Here is a 27,779-nt window from a genome sequence, read left to right as displayed (position 1 = left end):
CTCCCGAGAATAATAAAGTGAATCTAACACCATCCCGTAACCTTCCAAAGCACTACCGGGTTCTTTCCTCACCCTGCCCCTTCCAACGCCCATTTTCCCGTCCACTTCCTCGGCTTTGGCTCTTGGGATTCTCTAGAGCAGTGTTCTCAACCTTCCTAATGCTGATACGGTTCTTCATGTTTGGTGATGCCCCCCGTCCCCAACCGTAAAATTGTTTCCGTTGCTATTTCCTAACTGTAATTTTGCTACTACTAGGAATCGTAATGTAAGTATCTGTGTTTTCCGACGGTCTGAGACCCCTGGGACAAGGTCCTTCGGCCCCACAGGAGCACCGACCACTCAGATTGAGCATCGCTGCTCTGGAGGGGGCTCAATCGGGCTCCAAGTCCAACCACAGCCGCCCGGCAGCGCGCGGAGGCAGAGCGACACAACCCCGTGCTTCGTCACGAAGGGCGTGGGGGCGTGCTCTTATGACGTCAAAGTGGGCGGGGCAGAGGCCAACGCCGGAGACCCCGACAGGCTGAAGGAGGGGCGGAGGGAGTGGTGGGAGCCCCTGTCCACGCCTTAGGACTTCCCATCTTGAGGAAGAGGGGAGGACGTGTTTTCAAACTCCCCTTAGGGAGAGAAACACCAGGTGGAAATCTTCATTTCCACGCCGCCCACTATGGACAAAGAGTTCTACGTGTGATGTATTATCGATCTTCGCTTCTCTATCTTCGTGATCGTGAAAACCCTTCACACCTCCGTTCCTGCCTCCCCCCCTCGCTCTGGCGCACGTGTTGGCGTCCTGAGTGCGCGCAGGCGCAGAGCGCTCGGGGCGGTGCCGCCGAGGGGCGGGTGACGCAGCGGCCCGTCGCTGCCATTTTAAGTTGTTTGTTCTTGTTTCTTTGCCTCAATCGCGACTCAGCCCCGGACCCGGGAGGTTCCCGAGGCAGCCGCCGCTTCTGCAGCCACTCCGGTGCTGGGGGGGACAACGAGGCTGTCTGTGGCCCCGCGGACGCTCGCCCTCCTCCACGCCGGCTCTTTTTTTTTTTTTTTTTTTTGGAAACGCCCTCCCTCGGGGCTCTCTGGGACTCTTTTCTGCCTGAACCAGACCGACGGTCGGGCGAAGTAGGCCGCGGGAGCCGACGCTCGAACTGAGACAACTCTGCCGTGCTCACCCCCGCGGACAGGCCGTAGCGCAGGGCTTCCCCTCCCCTCCCCGTCCCTCCCGCGCGCCTTCCTCTTTTCCTCGCCGTCCTCCCCCACCCCCAGCCCCCGCGCCGCGTCCTTCCCTCCGTCCTCGCCCGGGGCGCCGAGCCCGACTATGGGGCCCAGGTGGGGGCTGAGCGGCGGCAGCAGTGCGCGCGGCCCGGCCACAGAGCGCAGCGCAGCGGGCATGGAGGGGCTCCGTCGGCCCGTCGTGTTCTCTTGACATGGCTCCCGCCCGCGCCACGAGCAGCGCTCCCGCCGCCGCCGCCGCCGCCTCCTCCGCCGCCGCCGCTCCGCCCGCAGGCTGCGGCTAGACGGCCCTCCCGACGGTCGGTCGGCCTGCGAGTCCCGCTCTCCTCTCCGCGGGGGACCCCGCCCTGCCGCCTCGATCCCGGCCTCTTGCCCCCCCCCCTCGGGAAACCACCCAGCCGCTCCCACTCGGGAAACATGGGCTGTTGAACGGGAAGAGCCAATCCAGGAACCCGGGAACTTCATTCCTTTCTTTTTTTGGGGGGGTGGGTGGGCTTCTTTTTAAGAAGTAATTCTTATTAACACGATTATTTTCTTCTTTTCCCTTCTCCACTGATCCCACTTAACTCTCTCTCTTTTCCGCCTCCTCTACCCGGGCGGGAATTGTTTCCACGGTGAAATGAGTGAGAACCCGAGTGATCCAGTGTCTCCCGTGGTGCGAGTGAGTCGCTGCCGCTGAAGGCGAGGGGTGGGGGTGGGACCTGGGGTTCGAAGGCAGGTGATCCCCGGGCCCGGCCTGGGACGTGGGAGAACCCGCCACCATTGCCTCAGCCATGCTCACACGAAGATAATAGAACTCCCCACCATCCCGAACCTGAACGGGGTCAAATTTATACGAAGGGCTCCCCGGGGAATGTAGAACCCACCTCAGGGCTGAGGGTGCTTGGATCCCGGGCATTAATCAGGGCTAATCACAGAGCCGGAATAACTATTAATATCGTTTAAGAGACCCCCCCTTCCCTCTGCCATCATGGTTCTCCTTGGCAGCAGCGTTCGCAGCCGCCTGAGGGTGAAAACGTGGGTGATGGGGAAGTTGGTAATGACTCCGCTGTTTTTTCTCATGGCTCCTTTGGGCAACAGCTGTCCGCCCCCGGTATACACTGTAGTTGATTGCAGGGAAACCCTGTACCTCTCCCCTTCTTTCTCTGCTGATTTTGCACTTTTCTCTTTGCTCACCACCAAGTGTAATCAATAGCAAAGCACTGACAGTACATAGCAGTAGTGAAATCTGAAATAACTAAGAATTAATCAGGTACTACAGCCATGGATCTGGCTGGGTAAAATCCAACTGGGGATTTCAGTTTCATTCACCTACCCTGTTTTGGTGGTTTTTGTTTTTTGTTTTGTTTTTTCCTTTTCTATATCTGGGAAACAACATCACAATTTCCCCTCCTTTTTCCTTTTCTTAATCCCTTCTCTTGAAAGGGGAAAAATCCGGATGGATTTCAAGGATTGGACTGGTGTCAACTGTGTTCTATTGCACACCTAAATCCTGATGATAGGTTTTTCATTTTCCCCTCAAAGCCTTTTATTTTGGCAGCTTAGCCAAATGTGTTTTCCAGAAAGTTAGTTCGAAGTTTTTTCTCCTCTTTCTTACCCTCCTCGCCTTCCCCTTTCCCATCTCTCCCCCAAACATTATTGTCCAAACATGACTGGACAGCAACTTTTGTTTCTTGACCCTGTGGTATGACAGTCTGCTAATATTGCCAGAAGGTGCAGTTTGGGGGTTACAGTTGTGATTTTAGCTATTCAATCATATTAGCAGGAAAAAAATGACTTGTTTCTGTTGTACTTGAGTCTTAAGAAAAAGTGCCCATAGTTTAGTGACAATTTCCAAAGGCTTTAGTACCACCTGTATTTCAAAATGGGGGACCCAAACTCCCGGAAGAAACAAGCTCTGAACAGACTACGTGCTCAGCTTAGAAAGAAAAAAGAATCTCTAGCTGACCAGTTTGACTTCAAGATGTATATTGCCTTTGTGTTCAAGGAGAAGGTAATTTAAGTTCCTAACTGAATTAGCACAAGTGATTTTTGTAAGTTCATATTGTTTGTTACTTGAGTGTTTTTATATTAGGCTTAAGAGTGTGTGGAGAAAGACTGCTTTGTTTTTTGCCCTTAGGGGGTGATTCTGTGAATCGAGCCCTTGCAGAAAATGGAGGGTCTTTCTATATTAATTGACTTTGAAGTATTTAATTCAGAATACACTTTCAGTTGACATGGGACTGAGTAACTGCAAAACTTACATGGAACAAAAGAGGGAACTTAGTCAAGTTAAAAGTAGGATGTCTTAAGTTATATTGGGATCAGATGTTTATATGCTAAATTTAGCCTGTTTCTTTGAATCTTACGGTTTCAATTCTTAGGATACAGTTAATGAAACAATACATTTCAATTTTTAGGAGCAATTAAACATTGAAATGATAAAGTTTTGTTTAGAATTGCTACTTTTTTACAATTAAAAATGACCTAAGAAGGTAGGTGTGTGTGTGTGTGTGTGTGTGTGTGATGAGAGAGAGATCTCTAGTTCCACAGTTAAATATCAGATGAGTTTGAGTTGTGAAAGTCAAAGAGAATGCCATGAAAGCGATATTTACTCTTTTGCAATTCAAAATGGACATTTATCAATAGAGCTGTTTGACATAAGATTGGGTTATGAATAAAGGAAGTGCAACTTTGACTTTTGCACTAAAAAAAAAAAAAACAAATGAAATCTTAGTGTGATGTCTGTTTAGTATTTTTTTTGGAAGTTTCCATGGTTATTACCCTAATCTTAAGTTTTTTTGTGTGTTTAAGAACCTTCAGCTGTTAGTAATGAATGCAAAGTGGTTCCAGAGTAGTTTGTATTTAAGTATTCTGAGGATGAGTCATTTTCACAGTTTCTGGTTTTTTTGTTTTTCTTTGTGTGTGTGTGTGGGGGGTGTTTGTGTGTTTTCTAACACGTTGATGGCAAATTTGATAAGATCTGATTATATTTTAGTTTAAGGTATTGCAATATAGGTTCTTTGAATCCAAGCCCTTAAATGTTGAGACTAGATAGATCTTTGCACCTAATTCATAGGATGCCCCCGGGCCACCATAGAGTATTACTGATAAGCCTTGTTTGGAGGGTTTTATAAGTAAGATTGGAAAGGAGTTCTTGATCTAACTAGTTTGGAGACACAATTTACTGTACATTCCCCCCTTTTAAACATTGATAATTGTAGTCAGATAATATCCAGAAAAGATCATTGGACTTGATACCATTTCAGGAATAAAACAGTTACTGTTTGAGTACTTGTGTGTTTTAAACTAGTGAGGTTTTAATTTAGTTGCTGTAGAGTCAGTTAAGTGAATTTATATCAGCACTATATCACTGCATTTTTTTCCTTTTAGAAGAAAAAGTCAGCACTTTTTGAAGTGTCTGAGGTTATACCAGTCATGACAAATAATTATGAAGAAAATATTCTGAAAGGTGTGCGAGATTCCAGCTATTCCTTGGAAAGTTCTATAGAGCTTCTGCAGAAGGATGTGGTACAGCTCCATGCTCCTCGATACCAGTCTATGAGAAGGGTAAGTTCTGGAAGTCTTGATTTAGGAAATGAATTTCTGTGAGTTAAAGGTTGCAATTTTTCTCTTTGTGCTTAGAGACCTCTGTGTAACAAGTGTAGTTTTTGCCTCAAGACCATTCTTAGCTGGATAAAGCACGTAGAGGTATCCTCCAGTCACTCTTAGGTATTATGCATATTATGCATAAAGTTGTTTTTAAATACCTTGAAGTGCTTTTTTTTTTTTTTTTTTTTAAAGATTGACTTCCAATAAAAACATGGGTCACTTTGCTTAGATGGAATGATAATGATGTATGTGATCACTGAATGATATATTACTGTTTGTTAGGTTCTCTTTTTGAGGGGAGAACTAACACCATGCTCCCTTGTAATGAGAAATCATAAATTATATTACTGCCAACCTTCAACGTTAATCTGGTGTATAACCCAAAATTAGTTAAAGCAGAGGGAGCCTTGAAATAACTATCCTGGTCTGGAAGAAGTGTACTGGTCTTGGGAAACAGATCTATGGAATATGATGCTGGGAACAAGAATGGAGAAAAGTAGCTGTCGAACAGCACATCAAAATATTTTATGTAATAAGAGTGGGTCCTAGAAGTTTGAGGACATTTTTGCCAAGTACATTTTGTTTTGAAAGATGGAAATAAAGGCATAGGCACATTAGCTCTTTACCTGAAATTTAATCACGTACTGAGGAAGTTAGGTCTTTTTTATATGAGGAACATTGGGCTAAATGACTGGATTGATTCTACAATATAAAAATTAGTATTAGAACAGGAATTAGATTGCAGTCAGTCTGTTACCCTGAAGGTAGGAGATGATAAATTGTGGCCTTTTACACTGTGGTCAGACCCTCCCTGCATTTTTACCTTTTGTCATACCACTTTGCTTCTTTGAAACTTAAAAAGACCTTTGTTGTCGTTTTCTAGGATGTAATTGGCTGTACTCAGGAGATGGATTTCATTCTTTGGCCTCGGAATGATATTGAGAAAATTGTTTGTCTCCTGTTTTCTAGGTGGAAGGAATCTGATGAACCTTTTAGGCCTGTTCAGGTATTTTATTCTAAATAAAGTAGTGAGCACTTCAGTGACAATCTCTGTAATAGGGTTTAACTTGAAAATACTTTGGGAATATGCTTCCAATAGTTCATAAATCTTTCCTGTCTTTTTTTTTTTTTTTTTTTTTTTTTGGGTTTTTCGAGACAGGGTTTCTCTGTGTAGCTTTGCGCCTTTCCTGGAGCTCACTTGGTAGCCCAGGCTGGCCTCGAACTCACAGAGATCCGCCTGGCTCTGCCTCCCGAGTGCTGGGATTAAAGGCGTGCGCCACCAACGCCCGGCTTCTTTCCTGTCTTTTTAAATATTATATCGTATGAGAACAGAATTTATAGAATCTCTTTAACACCTCTGGTTTTTAATTAACTTCTTATCCATTATTAGGATTTTGTCTTTCTGTTGCTTTTGTATGTGATGCAGGCTATTAAGATAGATAAATATATTTAGATATATAGAGAGATATAGATAATATAGATAAATATAGATAAAAAAAATTTTTTTAAGTAGCTAATACCTAACAGCTATGGATGTGCTAGAGCAGCAGTACTCAACCCGTGGGTTATGACACCCACAGGTCACATATCAGATACCCTGCATTATCATATATGTATAATTCATTCACAGTTATGGAGTAGCAACAAAATAATTTTGTGATTGGGGTCACTACAACATGAGGAACTGTATGAAAGGGTCAAAGCTTTAGCAAAGTTGAAAACTATTGTGCTAGAGAATAGAATGTAAAAGCTCAATAGAAAAGGAATGAAAATGGGAGTACAAAAGTTCATATTATACCTTAGTTCAAGTACTGTAATTTGAAATTATTTCTAAAGGTTATTAAAAAGCCAGTATATTAATCTTTCTCCTAAATATTTTATATACACATTTAACCTAAGTACTAGTGATAACTAGATATGTGTGAACCTCTTTTTTCAGAGAAAGAAATGAGACAGTTATAAAAGAGGAATAATAGGTCCAGGGTCGTTTAGTTAAAAGCAGTCAAGACAAACTGTAAGCAGAAATAAAACCTCTTTAAAAGCTAGGCACTAGAAAGCTGGCTTGGGTGAAGAGCACTGACTGCTCTTTCCCTGGATCTGGTTCAATTTCTAGCACCCACATGGTGGTTCACAACTCTCTGTAACCCTCTAGTTCCAGGGAATCCAATGACTTTTTCTGGCCTCCAAGGGCACCAGGCATACACATGGTACATGGATATACATGCAGGCCATATTAAAAAACTAATTAAATTAATAAAGGAAAAGTAAGGTTAAAGTAAACAAGGTAAAAAAAGCTTATACTCATGACTCACTGCCTTCTATGAAAAGTTCCCTGAACTAATTATAGGTTCCTTCATCCTTCAGGATTGATTATAATATACATGTAATAACTTTGCTAGTTTTATAGCTTACCTGCAATAAAATAAGCTAGTAATGTGACACTAATTTCATTCCCTTAAGTAATTTAAAAACAGGCATCTGTATGTTACATATCTTACAGGGATTGGCTCCAAAACCTCTGCATATGCTCAGTTCATGTAAAACAGTAACATTTACATAAGTTTCTGTATACTGTGGATCATCTCTAGGTTGCTAATAACATTCAATAAACAGCCACGTAAATAGTGTTACACATTGTTTTGGAATGAGGGTGGAGAGTTCATATTTGTTCAGTACTGATAGGGTTTTATTTTTCTAACATATTTTCAGTCTGGAATATTGAAGATAAGTAGTCGGTCTACTCTGTATGTTAAATGAGGACATGGAGCTGCTGACCTTCCCAGCTATGGCCCACTCCTTCCTTGGAAATGTTCTCTTAGTAAACTAACTCTGCTTCTCCATTTAAAAAGAAGTAGGAATTGAGAGGGCTTAAATATGAAGGCAAATGAAAAAAGAAGAAATTTTAACTCAAAGACTTTTTAAAAACCAAAAATTTGAAATTTCTAATCTAAGTACATCTATAGTGGTATTTAGTAGGGAGTAAAGACTTTGTGTCCTTGTCGTGCTTAGTATAGTGAGGTGCTGGGATGGATGGACTAGAGTATTTTCATTACTTCAGAGAATTCTGTTATCTCTTCTTATTACCCTAAGGATGTAATTGAAATGCTATGGAACTGTATGGTGAATCTCAGTTTTGATTAGTGGCTGTTTGTATTAGGATTTTTATTTGTTTTTGGTTGAGATGGGGTCTTACTGTGTAGCCTTGGCTCATCTGGGATTCTCAGAAATCCACCTGCTTCTGCCTCCTGAAGTGGTGGGATTAAAGGTGTGTGCCACCACACTCTGGCCCTGATTGCCAGATTTATAGCAAAAGCTGTTGAGAGCTGGAGTTATGGCTTAGTGGAGTACTCACCATGTACTCTACCATGTGCAAGGCTCATCTCTGCTATCACTGAGAGAAAGAGATGAGTAGTATAACTCACTGAAAGAGGCCAGCATTTACAAGGTACTGGGTTCTTTCCCTAGTACTATTGCAGGGGTGGGACTGTTAAAAAAAAAATACTTGACAGTAAAACCTAAATAGCAGCCACTCGTGATTTTACATCTTAATATTGCCTACAGTTCTTGGTAGCAGAAATTGCTCAAGGCAAATGGACTATGAACAGTTTACAATTCTGAATTATCTGAAAGATGGCAAAGGTTTTTTGACTGGTCTTTCTGCCTGGAATTTGCTCCCCCCCCCCCCCCACCAGAGCTGAGGAACGAACCCAGGGCCTTGCACTTGCTAGGCAAGTGCTCTACCACTGAGCTAAATCCCCAACCCCTAAAGGAGTCACATTTTCTTTTTTTTGGTTTGGTTTGGTTTTTCGAGACAGGGTTTCTTTGTGTAGCTGTCCTGGAACTCACAGAGATCCGCCTGCCTCTGCCTCCTGAGTGCTGGGATTAAAGGCGTGGGACTTATTTGCTTCCTTCTACTGCCCTTTGACAAGTGGAAGGGTGAAATTGACTTCTTCCATAATAACTTTGTTTCTGTCTTCCATGACAATTTTCTTTTCAGAAGCCCATTTGTAGAAGTAAGACTGAGTTTGTTGCACATTGAAGGCTTTGCATTTCATAGGTGCATTAGGTTTGCATTTCCTCTTTAACTGTCTGGTGCAGTGGGTTAGAACCTTAATGTATGGCAAACTTGTTTCTGTTTGTTTGTTGTTTGAGACAGGTTGTCTGTCTTGTCCTTCTGCCTCAGTCTCCTGATTGCTGGAATTACAGGCATGTGCAACTATACCTGGCAAAAACTATTTTTTTTAGTTGATTTTCTTTAAATGAATTGAGTTTTACGTTGTACATAATTTTAATTAAATCTAAGTACTCCTGTGTGTCTCTTGTTTCCATCTTGGTCAACACAAACATTCATGTGGAAGTAGTAGATGCTGGTTAGGTAGTGAGTTGTAACTGTAATTACATAAAATGTTTGTATTTTGTAATTAGGCCAAATTTGAATTTCATCACGGTGACTATGAGAAACAGTTTCTGCATGTACTGAGCCGCAAGGACAAGACAGGAATTGTTGTCAACAATCCTAACCAGTCAGTGTTTCTCTTCATTGACAGACAGCATTTGCAGGTAAGGAATTTTTTTAGAACTAATTTGGGGCTCATTTGAAGTTAAGAAACCTGTCCTATGCCCCTCTAGAAAAGTTCCCATACTTTGTTCCTTATGAACACTTTGTGCAGAGCAAGCTTTCTAAGTCCCTGATCAGTGGGTGAACATCACCTGGGAGCTAATTAAAAATAGACTCAGTTCCTGCTCCACTTCTAGTTGATCAAAGTATGTATTTTAAGTGAAATTGCTTGGGAGTGCAGGTATATATGTGAGTGTGGTTCTTCAGGCAATGTCCAAACCCTGGGAGTCCATCTGTCTCTGCTTCATGAGAACTGTGCATGTATGTCACTCAGATCCTCATGCTTGCTCTGGCAAGCACTTTACTGACTAAACTGTCTCTCCAGGGTTAGCAGACATTTTAAATGTGAATCTTAAAAGAAAACAAAAAAACTTATTTCTCACTTGAGCAGCAATCCAGGTATTCATCAAAAAAGTTTCAACAGGCATTCTGCAGTAAAAATTCAGGCTGAGAAATTATCTAGCGCTGTTACTTATCAACAGCAAGATATACCCAAGGTGGGGCTGGAGAGATGGCTCAGAGGTTAAGAGCACTGACTGCTCTTCCAGAGGTCCTGAGTTCAATTCCCAGCAACCACATGGTGGTTCACAACCATCTGTAATGAGATCTGGCACTGTCTTCTGTATACATAATAAATAAATCTTAAAAAAAAAAAAAGACATACCCAAGGTAGGGAAGTCAGACATCTAAAGAGACAGTATGTGCTGAGAGGCATTCAGTGCGGTTTTGTGCCTCAAATTTACAGCCCAGATCTCCCTAGGGAAGGTAGATGTGCTGAATAGATCTTGGCTTCAGAGAAGGTTGTTTCTGCTTGGTATTAAATTGTACAAATCATACTCATAAAGTTATTGTGACTTTTTTTTTTTTGACATTTTAAATCTTTTCTGGTTTTGAGACAGGGTCTCTACTAGACCAGGCTGGCTTCTAAAATAACTCCCAGAGATCTGTCTGCCTCTGCCTCCTGAGTGTTGTACCCTACCACACCAGCTTCCTGTTTCCATGTTTCTATTACATTTTAAATGAAACTTGGTCTAGCATGGTTAAGGCTTATGATTGAACTAATGGCTCTGTAAGCATACTGCGAATCCCTTTCAACTTCTCAGTATCTACTGTATAGAAAAGACTGAGTTAACAAGTCCGTGCATATCTCAAAGCTCTTAAAAGGTTTAGGACTCAACTTGATTTCAAAATTGGTGTTTCAGTGACCATCAAGAATAGAGTGGAAAGACAAAGCAGATTTAAAACTTGGAAATAAATCAAGTTAAATCAATTTATTTTGGTTGCCTCAAAATAAATTTTAAAAATTAAAAAAAATTGGTTGTTGAGAAACAGATCTACACACTCCCCATCTGAGAGTAGACAGGAAACTCAGATCTTGATTTCCCACCAGAGGGAACCTGTTGTGTTGTTGGAGCTGGTTCCAGGGCTACAGGACCAGGCACAGTACAGTTCTATTGATTTCTTTAGTGTTTTAAATATGCATGTATTCTCTATGCATTTATTTCAAACATTTCTTATTTTCTCCCAAATCCTGCCTGAATAGGAAACATACATACTTTATTGCTGGGCGGTGGTGGTGCCTTTAATCCCAGCACTCAGGAGGCAGGGGCAGGCGGATCTCTGAGTTCAAGGCCAGCCTGGTCTACAGAGTGAGTTCTAGGACAACCAGGGCTGTTACATAGAGAAACCCTGTCTCAAAAAAACAAACCCACTTTATTAGTATGCCATAGGCTTTAAATTGTGAGGGGATGATAATTTAAAAAGCTATTAAAATGATTAAAAATTCATTTCCTTCTAGACTCCAAAAAACAAAGCCACCATCTTCAAGTTATGCAGCATCTGCCTCTACCTGCCACAGGAACAGCTCACCCACTGGGCAGTTGGCACCATAGAGGATCACCTCCGTCCTTATATGCCAGAGTAAATAAGAGCATTGACCAGCAAAATGGAGAAGACCAGAGAATGCAGCAGCGATTTTCTTTTCTTGTTTTCTTACCACTTTTCTTTCAGAGTTTAAAGAAAATGGACTCATGCACAGAACACTATGCATTTTGAAACTTGTTCATCCTGGATTTATTTTAATCATTTGTATCACAGAACTTTAAAAAAAATTAGATGTCTTCTGCACGGACTGTGTGAAAGAAGGTGCTTTGCAGATTGCTGCACTGCATCGGCATCTTACCAAAATGTGAAGGAAGGACTATTGTACACTGAAATGCTTAATGTATCTGAAAGCACAGGTGATGCTCAGTGTTGTGGTCTTCATGTTTGTGCTGGTTTTTGCCTCTGACATCTGTCATCAGTATTGAGGGTGAGAGTGAATGTAACAGGTATAAATAACACTTAAAAACTTAATAGCTTTGCTATAATCACCGTTGTTCCAGAGCACTGTCAGATTCATTCTAATGACCAGAATGGTTGTTACAAAAAGAAATTACAACCAAGGGAAAGAAATCTTAATGAAAAAAGCATCTCATTGAGGTACTTCTACCTCATGTGCACTGGGCCATGTTTGTTTTCTTGGTACTCATTAGTACATGTATTTTTTCCCAGATCTCTTTCCCCGAGTTGCTGTTAGAGTACTCTGCTGTGTGCAGATGCGTTTACACACATTAAAGCAGATCTGGAGTCTTGGCGTGGCTAAATGCAGCTATAAAACCAAGGAACATTCATAGCTGCAAAAACCATCTAAGTAGAGGACTTTTTGGTTTTTGTTTTGTTTTGGTGTTAGAAAATTTTAATTACAAATAAAAAAATCCAGTGAATTTTGCAGAAATACTGGTTTCTACACCATCCTAAAGAAGTTGAGTGTTTGGAATAGAAAAAAATAAAGTGGGGATCTTACGTTGTAAAAATAACCAGAGTGTCAAGAGTTCTGAAAGCAGAACTCATTTGTGCAATGAACATAAGGAAAGACTACTGTATAGCTTTTTTTTATTTTTATTTTGTTTTGTTTTGTTTTTTTCTTTGAAATGAAGAAAAGCTTTGCTTAAGGGTTGCATACTTTTATTGGAGTAAATCGGAATGATCCTACTCCATTGGAGTTAAACTAGTGCTTACTGGTTTCCATTTGTATTTAGCTTCTGGTTGGAATTTGGAAAAAAAATGAAACCTAAATAAAATAGGTGAAAGCTTCTTGCCTATTCAGATGAATATACAAAATTGCAGTGATAACTTTTTTATCCATGGTTTTGGTCACTTAGGTTGGTTGGTTTGGACAAAAGAACTAGCAGTTATAACTGAACAAGAACTGAAGACAGATAGCTTCAATAGTTCCCTGCCTTTTGCTTTGTTTCCATAGAAAAGGAAAAGAAAAAGCCATTCTTAATGTGAAAGGGCATTTTACATGTTCTCTGATTAGAGTCAATTTGATAGAACATTGTGAAAGTTTCTTAAGGCCATTGTTCCATAGCTGTCTCTCTAACAGTTTGGAGTGGAAGTAGACATACAGGTTGAGAAATTTGTCCAAGCTCTTATAAGTAGAGGACTTAAGTCACCAGAGGCCAGTGGCTTTTTAAAAACCATTTTACTGTTATACTGTGTTCAACATACTAGGCGGTTCAGCAGCCATTTTATCTTGGAATAATTTAGAAAAGTTGGCAAGAACAATATGAGATGTTCTGGTGTAACATTTAAGATTTTTCCCAACATTTTCCTCTTTGTACGTACTTACTCAACCATAGCACTTGTTGCACACATGAGTTATATTTTGCCCTTTTGTACTTAGGCCCATGTTACAAATAAGTGCAAGATTTGGTGTGGTGGAGGGTGGGGAGGGGAGGTGTTTCTGGTCACTGTATCTTGTAGTACCATTACCAGGCTTCCAACATGACAGCATACCATCCATGTTCTAGTTAACTATCAAAATTGGGAATGTGTTCATGGTTAGATTGACTTTGTACCCTTCTAATATCCAGAAGCTCATGCCATCTGCTCCTTAAAACTAACTTTGGTTTCTGCACTATGTGCTTACTGCTAGTGACTGATGGCAAACAATATGAAAATGGCCTCTTGAGTTACAATGAATCCTGGTGCCCAACCAAGCCAATTTTTTTTCAACCTTTATAAGGTGTTTTGCCCTGCTTGTATGTCTGTATCATGTGCATGCAATGCCTGTGGAGGGCAGTATTGGGAATCAAACCCAGGTCCTCTGGAAGAGCAGTCAGTGTTTTTAAATGTGGCATCTCCAGCCCCAAACAATCTTGATGGTTGCAAAAGATTTTCCAAATTTCTCTGAACACGTTTCAGCATTCTGTGAGTCTTGTCACATTTACTGGCCATCAACATAGTATTGAGCCCAACCCACCATCCATAATATTCAAGACTCAGTTTCTTGAGCACTTTCATGGATAAATCACAGAACCTCCCTGAGTCCCAGCCCTGGAACCTGTCAACAGCTGAGGAGTCTGAAGGAAGATCTGATATGTAATACAGACAACTTCTGACCTCAGATGTTTCAAGTCTATTGAAAGCTGCTTTCGCTTTCCACTCTAGTTTTGAACCCTGAAAATGAAGAAAGCAAAGAGTCCTCTAATTTTTGAGACTTTTGAGAAATGCACTAATTTGCTAACTTGAATGTAGTATAGTAGGCTGGGAGATTTAAAGGGGCTCATGATAAGTCCTACAAAAGATGCCAGGTCCAGACATACAAAATCAGCAGAGAAAGGTATTTAGGCTGTTTCTACTGTTAGGGCTTCGCTTCAGATTTTTAGGCCATATATCGCAGACTCTTCAGTTTCTCATTATGGCTGTAGTTTTAGCATTTGGAAGTTTGATGATCATGTCTCATAAAGGAAATGGAAATGTGACAGCATTAGAGCTGGGAAAGACCTAAAATTTCATTAAGGATTGATTATTGCTATGTTGAGATTCCTGTGTCTCCCTTAACTCTTGGGCCCTCAGGTAATGGTTTTTGGAAGTTGGAGGTGCGTGCGTGTGTGGGGGTGGGGTGGGGTGGGGGTGTGTGTGAGAATATCAACTCCTCTTTCTCCTTTAACACTAGACTTCAGAGACTTCAGTTTAAGAGTAATCTTAAAGTGGGTCTTCTAGCTGCTTTGCTTTACCTGTTATAAAAACTGAACTGAAACTAGTCAGGCAAGGTGTAACATACCTATCATACCAGCATTCAGGAGGCTGAGGCAGAAGATTGTTAGTTCGATGATCCTGATGCCAAAAGCCAGACTCAAAACACCAAAACACTGAGCCAAGAACTCCATCCAATTATCATGCACCTGATTTAAACAATTGATGCTTCAAAAGAAAAAAAGGCACCCTAGCTAGACTTGGTGGCACACACTACCATAGCACCAGGGAGGCAAAGGAAAGTGGCTATCTGGTCTGGTCTGGTCCACAGTGAGTTCCAGGGCAGCCAGAGACCCTGTCTGGGAAAGAAGGAAAAAAAATAAAAATAAGAAAGACACAACCACCACCACCCACCACCCAGCCCCCGCCAGCTCTCATATTTTGGTTTCTTGGTTTCTCTTCCCCAAAGAAAATACTTCCTTAGCTACTTCTGGTACAGACATTTATTTAAGAAAGATCACAAATTATACTCTTAATCACTGTTGGGCTTCTTCAGGTTACCCTGCTGTCCTGCCGTTCCTCAGTTTCCCAGGTGTTTTGTGTGTCTGCCTTGTGCTATTAATTTTCCCGTGGCCTTGTTGGTCAGATCCACCGAGGCAAATGCAAGTGTTTTTCCTTGCTTCAGAATATGTGCTGTGATCACTATTTCTTCTCCTATTTTAGCAGGTGACATGTACCTTGAAAGAAAACAGATTTAAATAGTGTTTAAGTAACTGTTGAAAGAATGTGACAAACTCCTACCAGCTTTCCTGTGTAACTTAACCTACAAATAACTTCAGAATACTATTGGCAAGCTTTTGGTATTAAATTTAAATAGCTGGTCTGCATGATGTTCTTCCTGACCCATCCATCATTCATCCATGTGTTTATTTTCACATAAAGATGGGATTTCCTTGCCCTTTTTTATTTTTATTTATTTATTTATTGGTTTTTCTTTCTTTTTTTAAATTTATTTAACTTTTTTTTTTAAATGTATATTGGTGTGAAGGTGTCAGATCCCCTGGAAATGGAGTTAAGACAGTTGTGAGCTGCCACGTGGGTGCTGGGAATTGAGCCTAGGCCCTCTGGAAGAACAGCCAGTGTCCTTAACGGATGAGCCATCTCTCCAGCCCCCCCCCCCTTTTTTTTTTTTTTTTTTTTGGTTTTTCAAGACGGTTTCTCTGTGTAGCTTTGCACCTTTTCCTGGAACTCACTTGGTAGCCCAAGCTGGCCTTGAACTCACAGAGATCTGCCTGGCTCTGCCTCCCGAGTGCTGGGATTAAAGGCGTGTGCCACCACCTCCCGGCTGCCTTTTTATATTTTTTTAAGTTTCTTCTTATTTCATATTTATTTGAAACCACTGAAAGATTACCTGTAGCTTTTATTTAATCTGTTTAGGTTCGTAAGTGAAGTATCTGGGTGTCTATATCTCAAGAGACTATTCAACACCAAAGTGACAGTGTAAGAACCACAAGGAGTGGGCTGGAGAGATGGCCCAGCAGTTCAGAGCACTGGCTGCTCTAGAAGACCCAGGTTTAATTTCCAGGACTTATATGGCAGCCCACAAGCCTTTGTAACTTGTTCTGGGGGAGCTGATTCCCACCCTCCACCCCCGGCTCCTGTGTTTGTGTAGTGCACATGCACAAACTCTGATACACACTTCATTTTAAAAAGAAACTACAAGAAATGAAGGAAATATGAAGTCTTTAGCCATCTTAGTAATGAATTGCATATACAGTTGTCCATGAGGATTAACGTAGGTCCACCTGTCCACACCAAATCCAGAAACGCTCAAGTCTCTTATATAAAGTAAACATGCAAGTCAAGATCCACTTCGCAAGAAATTATAGTAAGTTTTTAAAAATTACATTTGCATTCATTTTGTTTGCATTCATAGTATTTGAGTGAAGGTCAACAGAAAACTTGGTGTCAGTTTTTTCCTCCCACTATGTGAGTTCCAGGGGTCAATCTCAAGTCTCAGGTTTGGTAGGAAGAACTCTTACCCACCATCTCGCTGGCCACATAAGTTGTTTTTGATGTTTTCCACCAACCCAGCTCTCCAGCTCCCTATCTTACTTTAATATGTATATACCTCTGTGTGGATATGTGCATGTGAGTGTCCAAGGAGTCAAGAGGTGTCAGGTCTCTTTGGACTGGAGTTACATGCAGTCTTGCTTGATGTGGGTGCTGGGAACCAACTCAGGTCCTCTACAAGACTGTTCATGCTCTTAACCACTGAGCCATCTCTCCACTCCCTTTGTCCACTTAAAACAAAGTTCTCATGGAAACATAGTCATCAACTGGGCTTGCTCACCACAAGGACCACCAAATATGGCTCATTAGCATAAACAGTCTCTTTTCTGTCCATCTTGTCTTTGACATTTTGTCCTGTGATTTGATTACTGAACTCTCAATTTATTCCCAGGCTTAAGAGAAACTGAGAGGGTTCCAGTTTTTTTGGTTTTGTTTTTTGAAACTGGGTCTTGCTTTGTAGCCTAGGCTGACCTTTAACTGAAGATCCTCTTGCCTCAGCCTCCCAAGTGCTAGGATTAGGGACATGAGCCACCATGCCTAGCTTTAGAGCTTAAGTTTTCCATTTTGGAAAAGTGGCTTCTACAGACATTTTCACAATAGTGAGGGACAGGTTGAGGTCTAGACCACACACTGCTCCCTGATCCTGCCATTTACGCATTAGTCATAGGAAAGACTGAGGATCCCTTCCTGGCACCTGTGTTCACCTTGTTGCAAGATTTTGGTAACCCATGGGAAATGGTCAACTTTCCTCCAAATGTCGCTCACACTCTTCTTTGGGGGTGGGGGGTGGAAGGGGGAACACAGAGTTTCATATAGCTGAGGCTGGCTTTGAACTCTTCTGACCCTCCAGTTTCTACCAAGTGTTGGGATTATACCACCACATCTGGCTAATTGGTGATACTTTAGTGTTTGGGGTTTTTTGTTTTAAAACAGGGTTTCATTGTGTAGTCCAGGCTGACCTGGAACTCACTAAATAGACCAGACCACCCTGGATGGAGCTCACAGAGGTTTCACTCGCCTCTCGCTCCCAAGTTCTGGGATTAAAGGTGGGTTCCAAGATACCTAGCACAAGTGATACTTTTTTTGTTTTGTTTCTTGAGACAGGGTCTCTGTAGCCTTGGCTATTCTGGAATGCACTTTGTATACAAGACTGGCCTTGAACTCCAGAGATCTGCCTGCCTCTGCTGGGATCAAAGGGATGTGCCACCATGCCCAGTTTACAAATGATTCTTTTAAGGACGATATGAAAGTTATAAATCATGAGTTTAAACAACCGTGGATTGAAGATATTTGAAAAACAGGTACACGTCCCCAAAATGTACAGATTTTTGTCATTATCCCCTAAACAAAACAGTGTAAGTTATTCGAAACGATTATCAGTTTTTTTTAAATCACCCGGGATGGCATCTGGATACATACGTTATGTTCATGTCAACACTGACTCCAGGTGCCCCTCTTTCCGTGCACATCAGGGCCACGGTAGATATGCTATCTATCAGGGTTGCTGTCAAGCCTCCATGGAGAGTACCGAACTTATTAGCATGTTGTTCTTCCACTTTCATTTCACAAACTACTTTCTCAGGAGCAGCAGAGACAAGTGTCACCTAAATAGCAAGCAGATGTGAAAAAAAAATTTGAACATTAATTCCGTGGTATCTGAATAGCTCAAATACATCAGCACAGCAAGAGCAATCTTGAAGCTGGAAGCTTGGCACAGAGCCACACACCTGTAATTCTAGCATGTGGGGCGCAGAGGGAGGAGGACATGCATTTCTAGGTACCAGAGCTACAATAGTGATGTCTCAAATACGTATTTCATTTTAAACTGTGCTTATATGTGTGTATCTGTAAGTATATGCACATGGCATGCAAGTTGTGAGCCCAGAATAGGATGGAAGGTGTTCGGGAGATGGAGTTACAGATAGTTGTAAGCCAGCCACCCAACCTGGGTGCTAGGAATCAAACCCAGGTCCTCTGCAAGAGTAGTATGTGGTTTTAACCACAGAGCCATCTCTGTCCCCCATTGTGAGATTTTTTGTCCTTAATTAAAAATGTGTGTGTGTGTGTGTGTGTGTGTGTGTGTGTGTGTGTGTGTGTGTGTGTATTTCTGGGTATTTTGCCTGCATGTATGTCCAGTTCCAAGATCTTGTCTTTAAAAAGTCATTTGAAGAAACAGAATCTGCCTAAAAAGGTGGACTCAGAAATCTAGTTAACTTGCCAGTTCATGGTAGAAACGAACTTTGTACTATTGATTTTCTAGCTTAACCTGCAACAGACTGATTTCCAGAGTAAAGTGGGACAGGAATGCACCCCTGGATTCATTCCTGCTGCTGGCTGGAGCTTTGAATCTGGGTTCCTGGTCTTAACAAACTTGCTTACTAGCACTCGGCTGTGATCAGTGTGCCAGGGCTGCAAACTGTTTTGAGAGGGGGGTGGGAAGGGAGAGAGAGAGAAGAATGTTCAGGAATTTTTTTTCCTGTTCCTTATCTTGAGGAGTTTGGATCATTGGGCTGAGAAATGGCTCAGCAGTTAAGAGTACTTGATACTCTTGGAGAGGACCCGAGTTTCATTCCTAGCACCCACAGAGCAGCTCATAACCATTTGCAACTCCAGTTCCAGAAGATTCTTTTGGCCTCCACAGGCACCTGCAGGGAAATCACACACATAAAATAAAAATAAATCTTAAAAAAAGAATTCAGAGTGTTGTGTATACCAGAATCTTATGGTACCCCCGACACACACACTATTTTAAGTTTACTATTTTTGTGATTTAGTGTCTTGTGTGTGTCTGTGCATCATGAGTGTGCCTGGTGCACACAGAAGTTAAGAAAAGGTTGGATCCTCTGCAATTGGGTTATGTATGGATGGTTGTGAGCTACCATGTAAGGCTGGGAACCGAACCCTGGTCCTCTCCAAGAACAGTAAATGACCTCAACTGCCAAGCCGTCCCTCCAGCACCTCCTAGCATCTTCTTGAATATCTGTTTTGAAACAGGGCCTTACGTAGCTCTGGTTGGCTTTGAACTCACTGCCCTCTTGCCTCAGCCTGCCAATTGACAGACCACAGGCCTGCATCACCTGGCCTACCTCTCTTTGGACCTTTTCCATCAACCAACCCCCACAATCTGTCATCTTCTAGTCACCGATAAAAAGGTTTAACTTGGGTGTTTTCTAGTTTTTAGACAAGCAGAGTAATTTTCTACATGAATTAATGAACAGTGCAAAACAGTCTAAGAAACAGGCTGGGAGACATTCAGTCATTCATCAAGTTGGTAGGATTATTAGTAAGCTTTAGTCGGAACCCCATTTAAACAGAAAATAGAAGTGAACTAAGATAATCCAGCAATGCCAAATTCCCGCTTGACGGCCCCACCCCATTTCTAAGTACCATGAGAAGGACTACATGAAGGTACAAACACAGGAAGCAAGGGTTCCTCCTTCTGAGGTCTTTCAGAGGTCTGCCCATGGCGGCAGGCAGGGTTTGTTTCCCTCACCTCCTGCTGCAGGGCCGGGGGCTGCGCTACCACTGACAGGCTTTGTTCCTCTCTTCCTTTCCTCATCATCGCAGCTTTGCTTGCAAGCAGGCCGTACTCAGTCAACACTCCTCATATTAAAATCCTTCACTATTGAGATCCCAGACAAAATTTGTAACGTCCTCTCACTTCTTCCTGATCTTCCAGCCTCTGTCTTCCGAGTGCTGGGATTACACCTGTGCCCACCACCTCATTCAGTACTGGGGATTAAACCTAGGGTTGTGGCATGAATGGCATTCTACCAATTGAGCTATCAATTCCCAATACATCTCCTCCCCCTCCCTGTTTGCTCTTTCTTTTTCTTTCTTTCTTTCTTTTCTTTTCTTTTTTTTTTTTTTTTTAAGATTTATTTATTTATTATGTATACAGCATGTTTTGCCTGCATGCCAGAAGAGGGCATCATTACAGATGGCTGTGAGCCACCATGTGGTTGTTGGGAATTGAACTCAGGACCTCTGAGAGAGCAGTCAGTGCTCTTAACCTCTGAGCCATCTCTCCAGCCCTTGTTTACTCTTTCTAAGGAGCGTGCTGAGAGCTGTAAAATCCTCGACTTCTTTACTGTGAATTTGCTTGGGGGTTCTTTTTCTACAGTTTTATTCTATTTCTTCAACTATATATTCACTGGACTGCAGGAAATTTTCACCTCTGATAATAAACTCATTTGTAGTACATGTGGCTTGATCAAAACGTCACTATGTAATAATGTATGATTGTTACGTGCCACACAGATAACTCGTATTTTGCTGATATATTCAGTGGTTCACTTCCGGGTCACCTCCTGTGTGACAGAACTGAGACTTTGCTCTAGGTCTGTCACCTCCATGAACCTCCCATCACTCCTATTTTAATTTTTGAGACAGGGTCTCCCGCAGTCCAGGCTGGCTCTATCTCTGAGAACCCTCTGCCTGCCTGGCACACCCTACTATGCCTGGCGTTTCTAATCACTGCCATAAAATCGGGAAGTATGGAGAGGCCTTTAGGTTTCTTCCTGAGTCACAGCTACAGTTTCAGTGCTTCTACTAGTTTTTATTCTACAGGAGGCCACGGAGGGGGCAGACAATGCTGTTTTACACAACCGGTAAATAAAAAGAGGGGAAAAAAGCCAGCGTCGTCTGTTTATAGCAATAAACAGTCCAGCCACAAGATGTCCTCACAAGCCAATAGGATATAGCATTCGGCCCAGAAGGTAACCCAGAGCCTTATTTTGGGTGCTAATCGAGGACACTGAGTCACACCAAACATGACTTTAAATCAAAGGTTGGCAGGGCAAAAGGAACGAGTTTCATTTTTGTTTGGAGATTGAGTCTCAAGTAGTCAGGAACTGAGGGAAGCCTTGAACTCCTGACCTTCTTGTCTACCTCCAATGTGCTACCACCCCAGCCACACGAGTGAGACTTAAAGCCTGCTTTTTCGAGAGCTCAGTCTGAAGTCAGTATAGAAACTAGCAGCGGATGAGGTTACTGGAGATTGTGAATATAGGTTTACCTCTGTTTACTTTTAGAGCAGGTCTTACTACGTGGCTCAGGCTGCCTTCAGACTCAAGATCATCTCTTTCAGCCTCCTGAGTGGGAGATCACAGGTGACTGCCACCATGACCAGTCTGGCACAGGTTTCTTGAAACAGATACTTGTAAAGTAAAGTAAGCCATTATATACTTCCTTAACAGATCTCACTTTCAAAGCCATGTTTTTATAATGAGGGATTAGGCAAGGCTTACAGGGAAATGATACCTCAAGTTCTTACAAAGGCCAGATAGGAATGATAGAGAGCCACGTGGACACCGAAAGTCATCCTCAGAGGCTTGGTGACTCCAAGTTACATTTACTCTCTTGTGTATGTGCATGTACCGGAATGCCAGTGGAAGCAGAGGACAACTCGCAGGTCGGTGTGTCTTTCCTCTCCCAGGGCCCTTAACCGCTGAGCCACCTTGCCAGCTCAAAAGCTTAGTCCTCAAAGTTCCCCTTGATTCTGGAACTTTGCTTTGGTTAAGATGACAGAAGCGAAGGGGACGGCAGACTTTCTACTAGAGAACTTAGCTCTGCTCATTCTAAGACAGGCTCTGCTGTCTGTTTTTTCATTCAATCATCTATTTATTCAGAGACAGGATTTCACGGCGGAGTCCAGGCTGAGCTTGTAACAAACCTCCTCCTCAGCTTGGAGCCCAAAGTCTGTTCCATTCCCAACATTCTAGGAGTTGAGTGACTTCAGCAGGTCGGCATGAACTCAGCCACCCCTGACACACTGGACTCCTCAGTTTATCTAACACCTTGTTTTAGCTGGGCTTGGCTGTAAACACCATTAACCCCAGGAGGCAGAGGCAGGTGGAACTGTGAGTTCACAGCTAGCCTAAGCTGCACAGGAAGACCTCGGTCTCAAAACAGAAGAAGAAATTGTCTTACACATTTGCACGCGCACTCACAACGTCCCAATCCTTTTTCTGTGGCCATCGGTGTGTTGTCGCTTGCCAGCACCTTATCCATTCACATGGGTTATGTGTACAGGACTCACACTGTCACACCGTTTTTTGACCCCTCCTCATATAACCTCAAATGCTATTACAAACAGCCATGTTCTGGGCGACAAGCACAGCCCTCTTCCCTCATTTTTCTTTCCCAGTGACCTGCCTAATAACATCAATGCTTGATTCACTGACTTAAAAAAAAAAATCACTAAATATGCTGGGCATTTGGAGGTAGGGGCAGGAGGATCAAGAGTTCAAGGTCATCCTCAGCTACACAGCAAGTTCAAGGCCAGGCTGCATGAGACCCTGTCTCAAAAAACTCAAGTAAAGGGCTGGAAAGATGGCTCAGCTGTTAAGAATGTGTATTGTTCCTCCATGGGCACCTGAACTCACAAGTACATAAACATACACTAACACACACTAATCCACATAATTACAAAATAAAAATTTTGAAAACCTAAATAAAGCATTATTTGCCTTAAAAAAATCTCTAGTGTTAGCCAGGCAGTGGTGGCGAATGCCTTTAATCCCAGCACTTGGGAGGCAGAGGCAGGTGAATCTGAGTTCAAGGCCAGGCTGGCCTACAGACTGAGTTCCAGGACAGCCTATACAGAGAAACCCTGTTTGGGAAAACAAAAAAACCAAAACCAAACAAACAGTCTCTAGTGTCACATTTAAATAACCAGAGAGGCAACCTTTTTTTTCATAAAATACTAACATGGTTCAGGGAGTCACATACAAGTTAACAGAGAGAATTTAATATAAGGATTTATTTATTTTTTGGTACTAGAATTGAATCCATGACCTTATTAATGTACTTTACTCCTGTGTTACATCCCAGTCCTTAGATGATAATTGTTAACCCGAGATTTGGGGAAAGCTACATTCTCTAATGTGCCAACATGAGAGGTGTCCCATGTGGTGATATTTTGTTTGTATGTTAATAAATAAAGCATGCCTGGAGATCAAGGGGAAAAGGGCCAGCCATTTTTAAGCAAACATAGAAGTCAGGCAGTGGTAGCACACGCCCTTAATCCCCCAAGCACACTTGGCAGGCAGGGTGTGTGTGTGTGTGTGTGTGTGTGTGTGTGTGTGTGTGTGTGTGTATTCAAGGTCACACTGGGAACAGATCCAAGGTGGTGGCACACACCTTTAATCCCAGTACCAACCACAGAGACCTGGAGGTCTGTACAGACAGGCAGTAACAAGGAAATAAGGTAGCTGGGCTAAGAGCCAATGAGAGGGCAGAACAGTAAGGCAATAAAGGCACAGGTAGACAGGAAATAACTCACTTTTGGTAGCTGCAGAGCTGGAGAGGTAAGGTTGGTTGGTGGCTCTCACTATTTCCATGATCTCTAAGGCTTTCAGCCCTATATTTGGCTCTGTGTTTTTTCTTTAATAAGACCGTGTAGAAATTTGTCTAAGTCTCAAGGTGAACAAACAATTCCAAGTTCAGGGCAAGGACACGTATGTATTTTGAAAGGACAGGGTAGCAATTTAACCAGTTTGAATACAAGACAAAGTGTTTAATTAGCAGAACAGTCCAGATTCCTTGGCCTCAGTCTTGCTGCCATGTGAACTGGGTAACTCTTTGTGATGGGGGCACTGTGGTGCAAAGATGTGTACTGTAGGTTACTGATTAATGCCCCTAGTCTCTACCCATTAGATGCCAGACATCTGTTTCCTATTCTATTAAAACTGTGGTCAAAATGTCTCTAAAGTAAAGGTGTCTTCCTCATATGACAGAGGCCATATACTCATGAACTCAGTAGCTGTGGTTGCCAGAATAAGACCTTCATAGAATGAAGCTGGTTAGCATTCCAGCATGGAGGAAAGCAGCTCATAAGTCCCTATCCCACTTTGATCCCAGCACTTGGGAAACAGAGGCAGACAGATCTCTGAGTTGGAGGCCAGCCTGCCAGCCTGTTCTACTCAGGGAGCTCTAGGACAGCCAAGACTAGAGAGACAAAAACAAAAGGGGGGTGGGCATTAAGTTAGGAGGCAGCAGGGAGTGGATCTGGGAGAACTTAGGGGAGGACTCAAGGGAGTAAGATCAAAATACATTGTATGTATATCTGAACTTCTCAAAGAATAATCAATATACAAAAAAAGTTCTCAGAGAACATACTGCTTTATAGGATAAAATAGTGTTCAATTCTAGAATTGAAAAGGCCAACTAGAATCTATGAATTATTATAGTTGTGTCCTTGGATAGGTCTGGCAACCAAAGGAGACAGCCAGAGAAGGCTGGCAAAAATACCCAGGCCTCTGGCAGGAACCTAGGAGAGGCACTTCTGGCCCTTTCGAGGGCCTTCCTTGTTGGGCCTTGAGAGTTGTAAGCACTTAAAGGTTATTTATTGCAGTACTCTTCATATTCCAAATGTTCCTATAAAAAAGATATTTAAATAAAATATGCTAATATCTACACAATGGAATAATCTTAAAAGGAAAGAAAGGCCTAGAATCCTTTCCTGTAGCTGGCTGGAAGCTCTTTTGCAGGCTCTGGCATGAATGCATTGAGATGCTCACTGACCAAGATGTAAACGTGTGTTTGAGTCCTACTAATGTGGTATGCAACCCGTGGGCCCTCGTGACTGGATTTCCAAAGCTGCCTAACAATTTGAGAATGTATAATGAAGAAAAATTTGAAAGATTCCCTTTGAAAGCAATCAAAACTCTCAAGGCTTGAGGGAAGACCCTTTTTGCTAGCTGGGCTGCTTGCAAATATTCAGGGATGCAGCAGTACTAAGTTCCCACTCATGACGGGGTGGGCTTTTCAGTGAGGCGGCTGCCTGGGCATCTTCTGTGCTCTAATACACTCACTGGTTCACTCTGCTAGCAGGGCTATTGTTGGTACCCTAGCTGGGTGGACAGACGTTTGTCCATTTCTTCCCCAGGAAGGTCACATGAAAGGAAAACATGCATCATGTGGACATACTTTCTTTTCATCTTTTTGAGACAAGGTCTCATGTAGTTCAGGTTGGCTTTGAAGTAGGTATGAAGTTGAGGATGAACTTTTAACCTCCTGTGTCCACCTCCTTTGAGTGTGGCTGGGATTACAGGTGTGTGTGTACTATCACACCTGGTTTAATGCTGTGCTAGAGATGTAAGCCTGGGCTTTGCGCATGCTAGGCAAGCTTCCTACCAACTGAACTACATCTCCAGCCTCCAGGAGTACACAGAATTTGAAATGAAGTGTGAAGTGGTTTGTTTTTTGTTTGTTTGTTTTTTTATGGGATCAATGTAGTTAGACTCAGTCAGGACGTCAAAGTCCTTATGAAGTTAGTACATATAACAATCCTTTAGGAATCACTAAGCAGAAATACATTGGGTCTGATGGTATACACCATATGAGTAACACCAGCACTCAGGGGACAGAGGCAAGGAGGGTCAATTCAAGTTCCAGACCAGCCACGATGCTGTCTCAAAAACAAAACAAAGGAAACCATAGAAACCACATATATGCATACACAAACCACTATACATAAACATATACTTTCATCTTAGCTTCTCTGCCTACATAAAACATAACCACTTATCTGTTGTAAATCAAGTTGCCAATCACAATGACTATTATCAATCTGTGTGGCTTAACAGCCACTCGATGCTACCTATAAATTCTGAGTTCTTGCAATGTGGCCAGCTCAAGTGCAAATGTGAAATCAATGCTGATTTCCAAAGACTAAGTATTTAAAAATCAACTTTTTTTTTTTTTTAAAAAAAAAGAAAGGTTAACTGGCTTTTTTTTTGGGGGGGGGGATTTGGTTATGTAACTAGCCTATAAACTCCCCTGCATCAGCCTCCCTTATGTTGAAATTACAGGTAGGCACCACCACACTAGACTAAGGTATGAGAATTTTAACTAATTACTCAAAGGCAATCAAACCAATGTCAAAATTATCTCACACAAGATAGTCAAATGTGGTGGCACATACCTTTAATCCCAGCACTCAAGAGGCAGAGGCAGATGGATTTCTGTGAGTTCCAGGCCAGCCTGGTCCACATATCAAGTTCAAGAACAGCTAGTGCTACACAGAGAGATCCTGTTTAAATAGAAAAAGAAAGAAAACAAAAAAAAGTTATAAAATATTTTAACACCCACAAGGGGAATGAAAGCTTAAGGAGGAAATGTCTATAGATCCCCACCCATGGAGGGCCTCCAATTTGCAAGTATGCTACTAACTACATCATCCCAATTCTCACAACATATTAAAAAAATAATTCAAATTTCCTCTTAGATTAATACATTCTTATTCGGGGGGGGGTAATATTATCTTTTCAAAAGTCACTCAAATCATGTCTTTGGATTTTAAATATTTCTTATTTGAAAACATTAAATACATTTACCTAAGTGTTATTTCCTATTTTTGACAAAAGTCCTGACACTTTATGCTGAAAGATTTCAAATGCCTGTAGTTGATCAATATTTAAATCTCATGTTCAAATTCTTTCCAAATTCCCAAGCATTCTTTCTTAATCAGAAAAACAGACATTCATGCATCAAAACACTTACCAACCTATGTTACAGAGTAAGACCCAGTCTCAAAACCAAGAAACACAACATAGGACAAGTTGTCCAGCATTCACTTCTATAACTCAAACGTACTTCGCTTTCATACCTTAAAACAGTCCCTATATACTAGTCCTGCAGACTCCAGCGTCCCTTAAATGGTTCACAGACTTTTTTCTTGGCTCACTCCAGCAGTTTGCTGGTTAAAGACCAAATCTGTCTCCACCGGTGACAGTCATACTCATTTGCGTTTAGATGAGAATCCACGCACTCCCCTCGGCGTTTGAGAGGCCACTAGGGTGCACTTACAGGAGCACTCCACCACACAGAGTCTAACTCGGGTGTTTTATTAGGTTCGTCCCCTTCACCAGATGCTTCGCCTACAATACCTTTTCCAAAACTCTATCAAAACCGGGAACTCTGAACAAGACCTTCATTACTTCCCGTATATTCTGGGTCATGCTGCTCATCGTGGACGCAACTCAAGATTCTGGGCTCTGCGGGAATGAGCTCTAGATGAGAGGATCCTGAATGTACAAGAACGCAGAAGGTCAAATCTGCAAGCCCAACCCGTTCCGCGGCGCGCTCTGGTTGAAAGGTCGCGCGCGTTCCGGCTGCCCAACTCCGGCAAGCTCGAGCACCACGGTTTTGTACCCGCTAGGGCCTCAGCGCGCATGCGCAGCCGCCCTGCCCTGTCCCCTCCCCACGTCCCCCGCCCGCGTCCGCGCTTCGCTGGCTGCGCAGGCTCCTT

General features: G+C 42.4%; 2 protein-coding genes across 4 annotated transcripts; one reads left to right on the top strand and one right to left on the bottom strand.

Annotated features, from left to right (window-relative positions):
- Nucleotides 1-1,376: 1,376 nt before the first annotated feature.
- Nucleotides 1,377-12,565, top strand: C5H6orf62 (chromosome 5 C6orf62 homolog). Of its 2 annotated transcripts, none has more exons than XM_028880687.2 (5): nucleotides 1,377-3,214; nucleotides 4,594-4,770; nucleotides 5,696-5,818; nucleotides 9,238-9,372; nucleotides 11,229-12,565. In XM_028880687.2, exons 1-5 carry the CDS (start codon nucleotides 3,086-3,088, stop codon nucleotides 11,352-11,354), a joined length of 690 nt encoding a protein of 229 aa, XP_028736520.1. In that variant the 5' UTR covers nucleotides 1,377-3,085; the 3' UTR covers nucleotides 11,355-12,565. The 2 variants fall into 2 exon arrangements, with proteins under 2 accessions (XP_028736520.1, XP_028736528.1); XM_028880695.2 differs by having other exon boundaries at nucleotides 1,735-1,882.
- On the bottom strand, nucleotides 12,435-27,699 carry Acot13 (acyl-CoA thioesterase 13). 2 transcript variants are annotated; one of them, XM_028880708.2, is made up of 4 exons: nucleotides 27,418-27,699; nucleotides 17,945-18,129; nucleotides 15,014-15,189; nucleotides 12,435-14,811 (listed from the first exon to the last, which is right to left on the bottom strand). In XM_028880708.2, exons 1-3 carry the CDS (start codon nucleotides 27,496-27,498, stop codon nucleotides 15,033-15,035), a joined length of 423 nt encoding a protein of 140 aa, XP_028736541.1. In that variant the 5' UTR covers nucleotides 27,499-27,699; the 3' UTR covers nucleotides 12,435-14,811; nucleotides 15,014-15,032. The 2 variants fall into 2 exon arrangements, with proteins under 2 accessions (XP_028736541.1, XP_028736551.1); XM_028880718.2 differs by having other exon boundaries at nucleotides 12,435-14,807.
- Nucleotides 27,700-27,779: the final 80 nt, after the last annotated feature.

The sequence above is a fragment of the Peromyscus leucopus genome, chromosome 5 (assembly GCF_004664715.2).
Source record: "Peromyscus leucopus breed LL Stock chromosome 5, UCI_PerLeu_2.1, whole genome shotgun sequence".
Classification (NCBI taxonomy): Eukaryota; Metazoa; Chordata; class Mammalia; order Rodentia; family Cricetidae; genus Peromyscus; species Peromyscus leucopus.
Note: the sequence above shows the minus strand (reverse complement) of the source record. Positions and strands in the feature narration are given on the sequence as shown.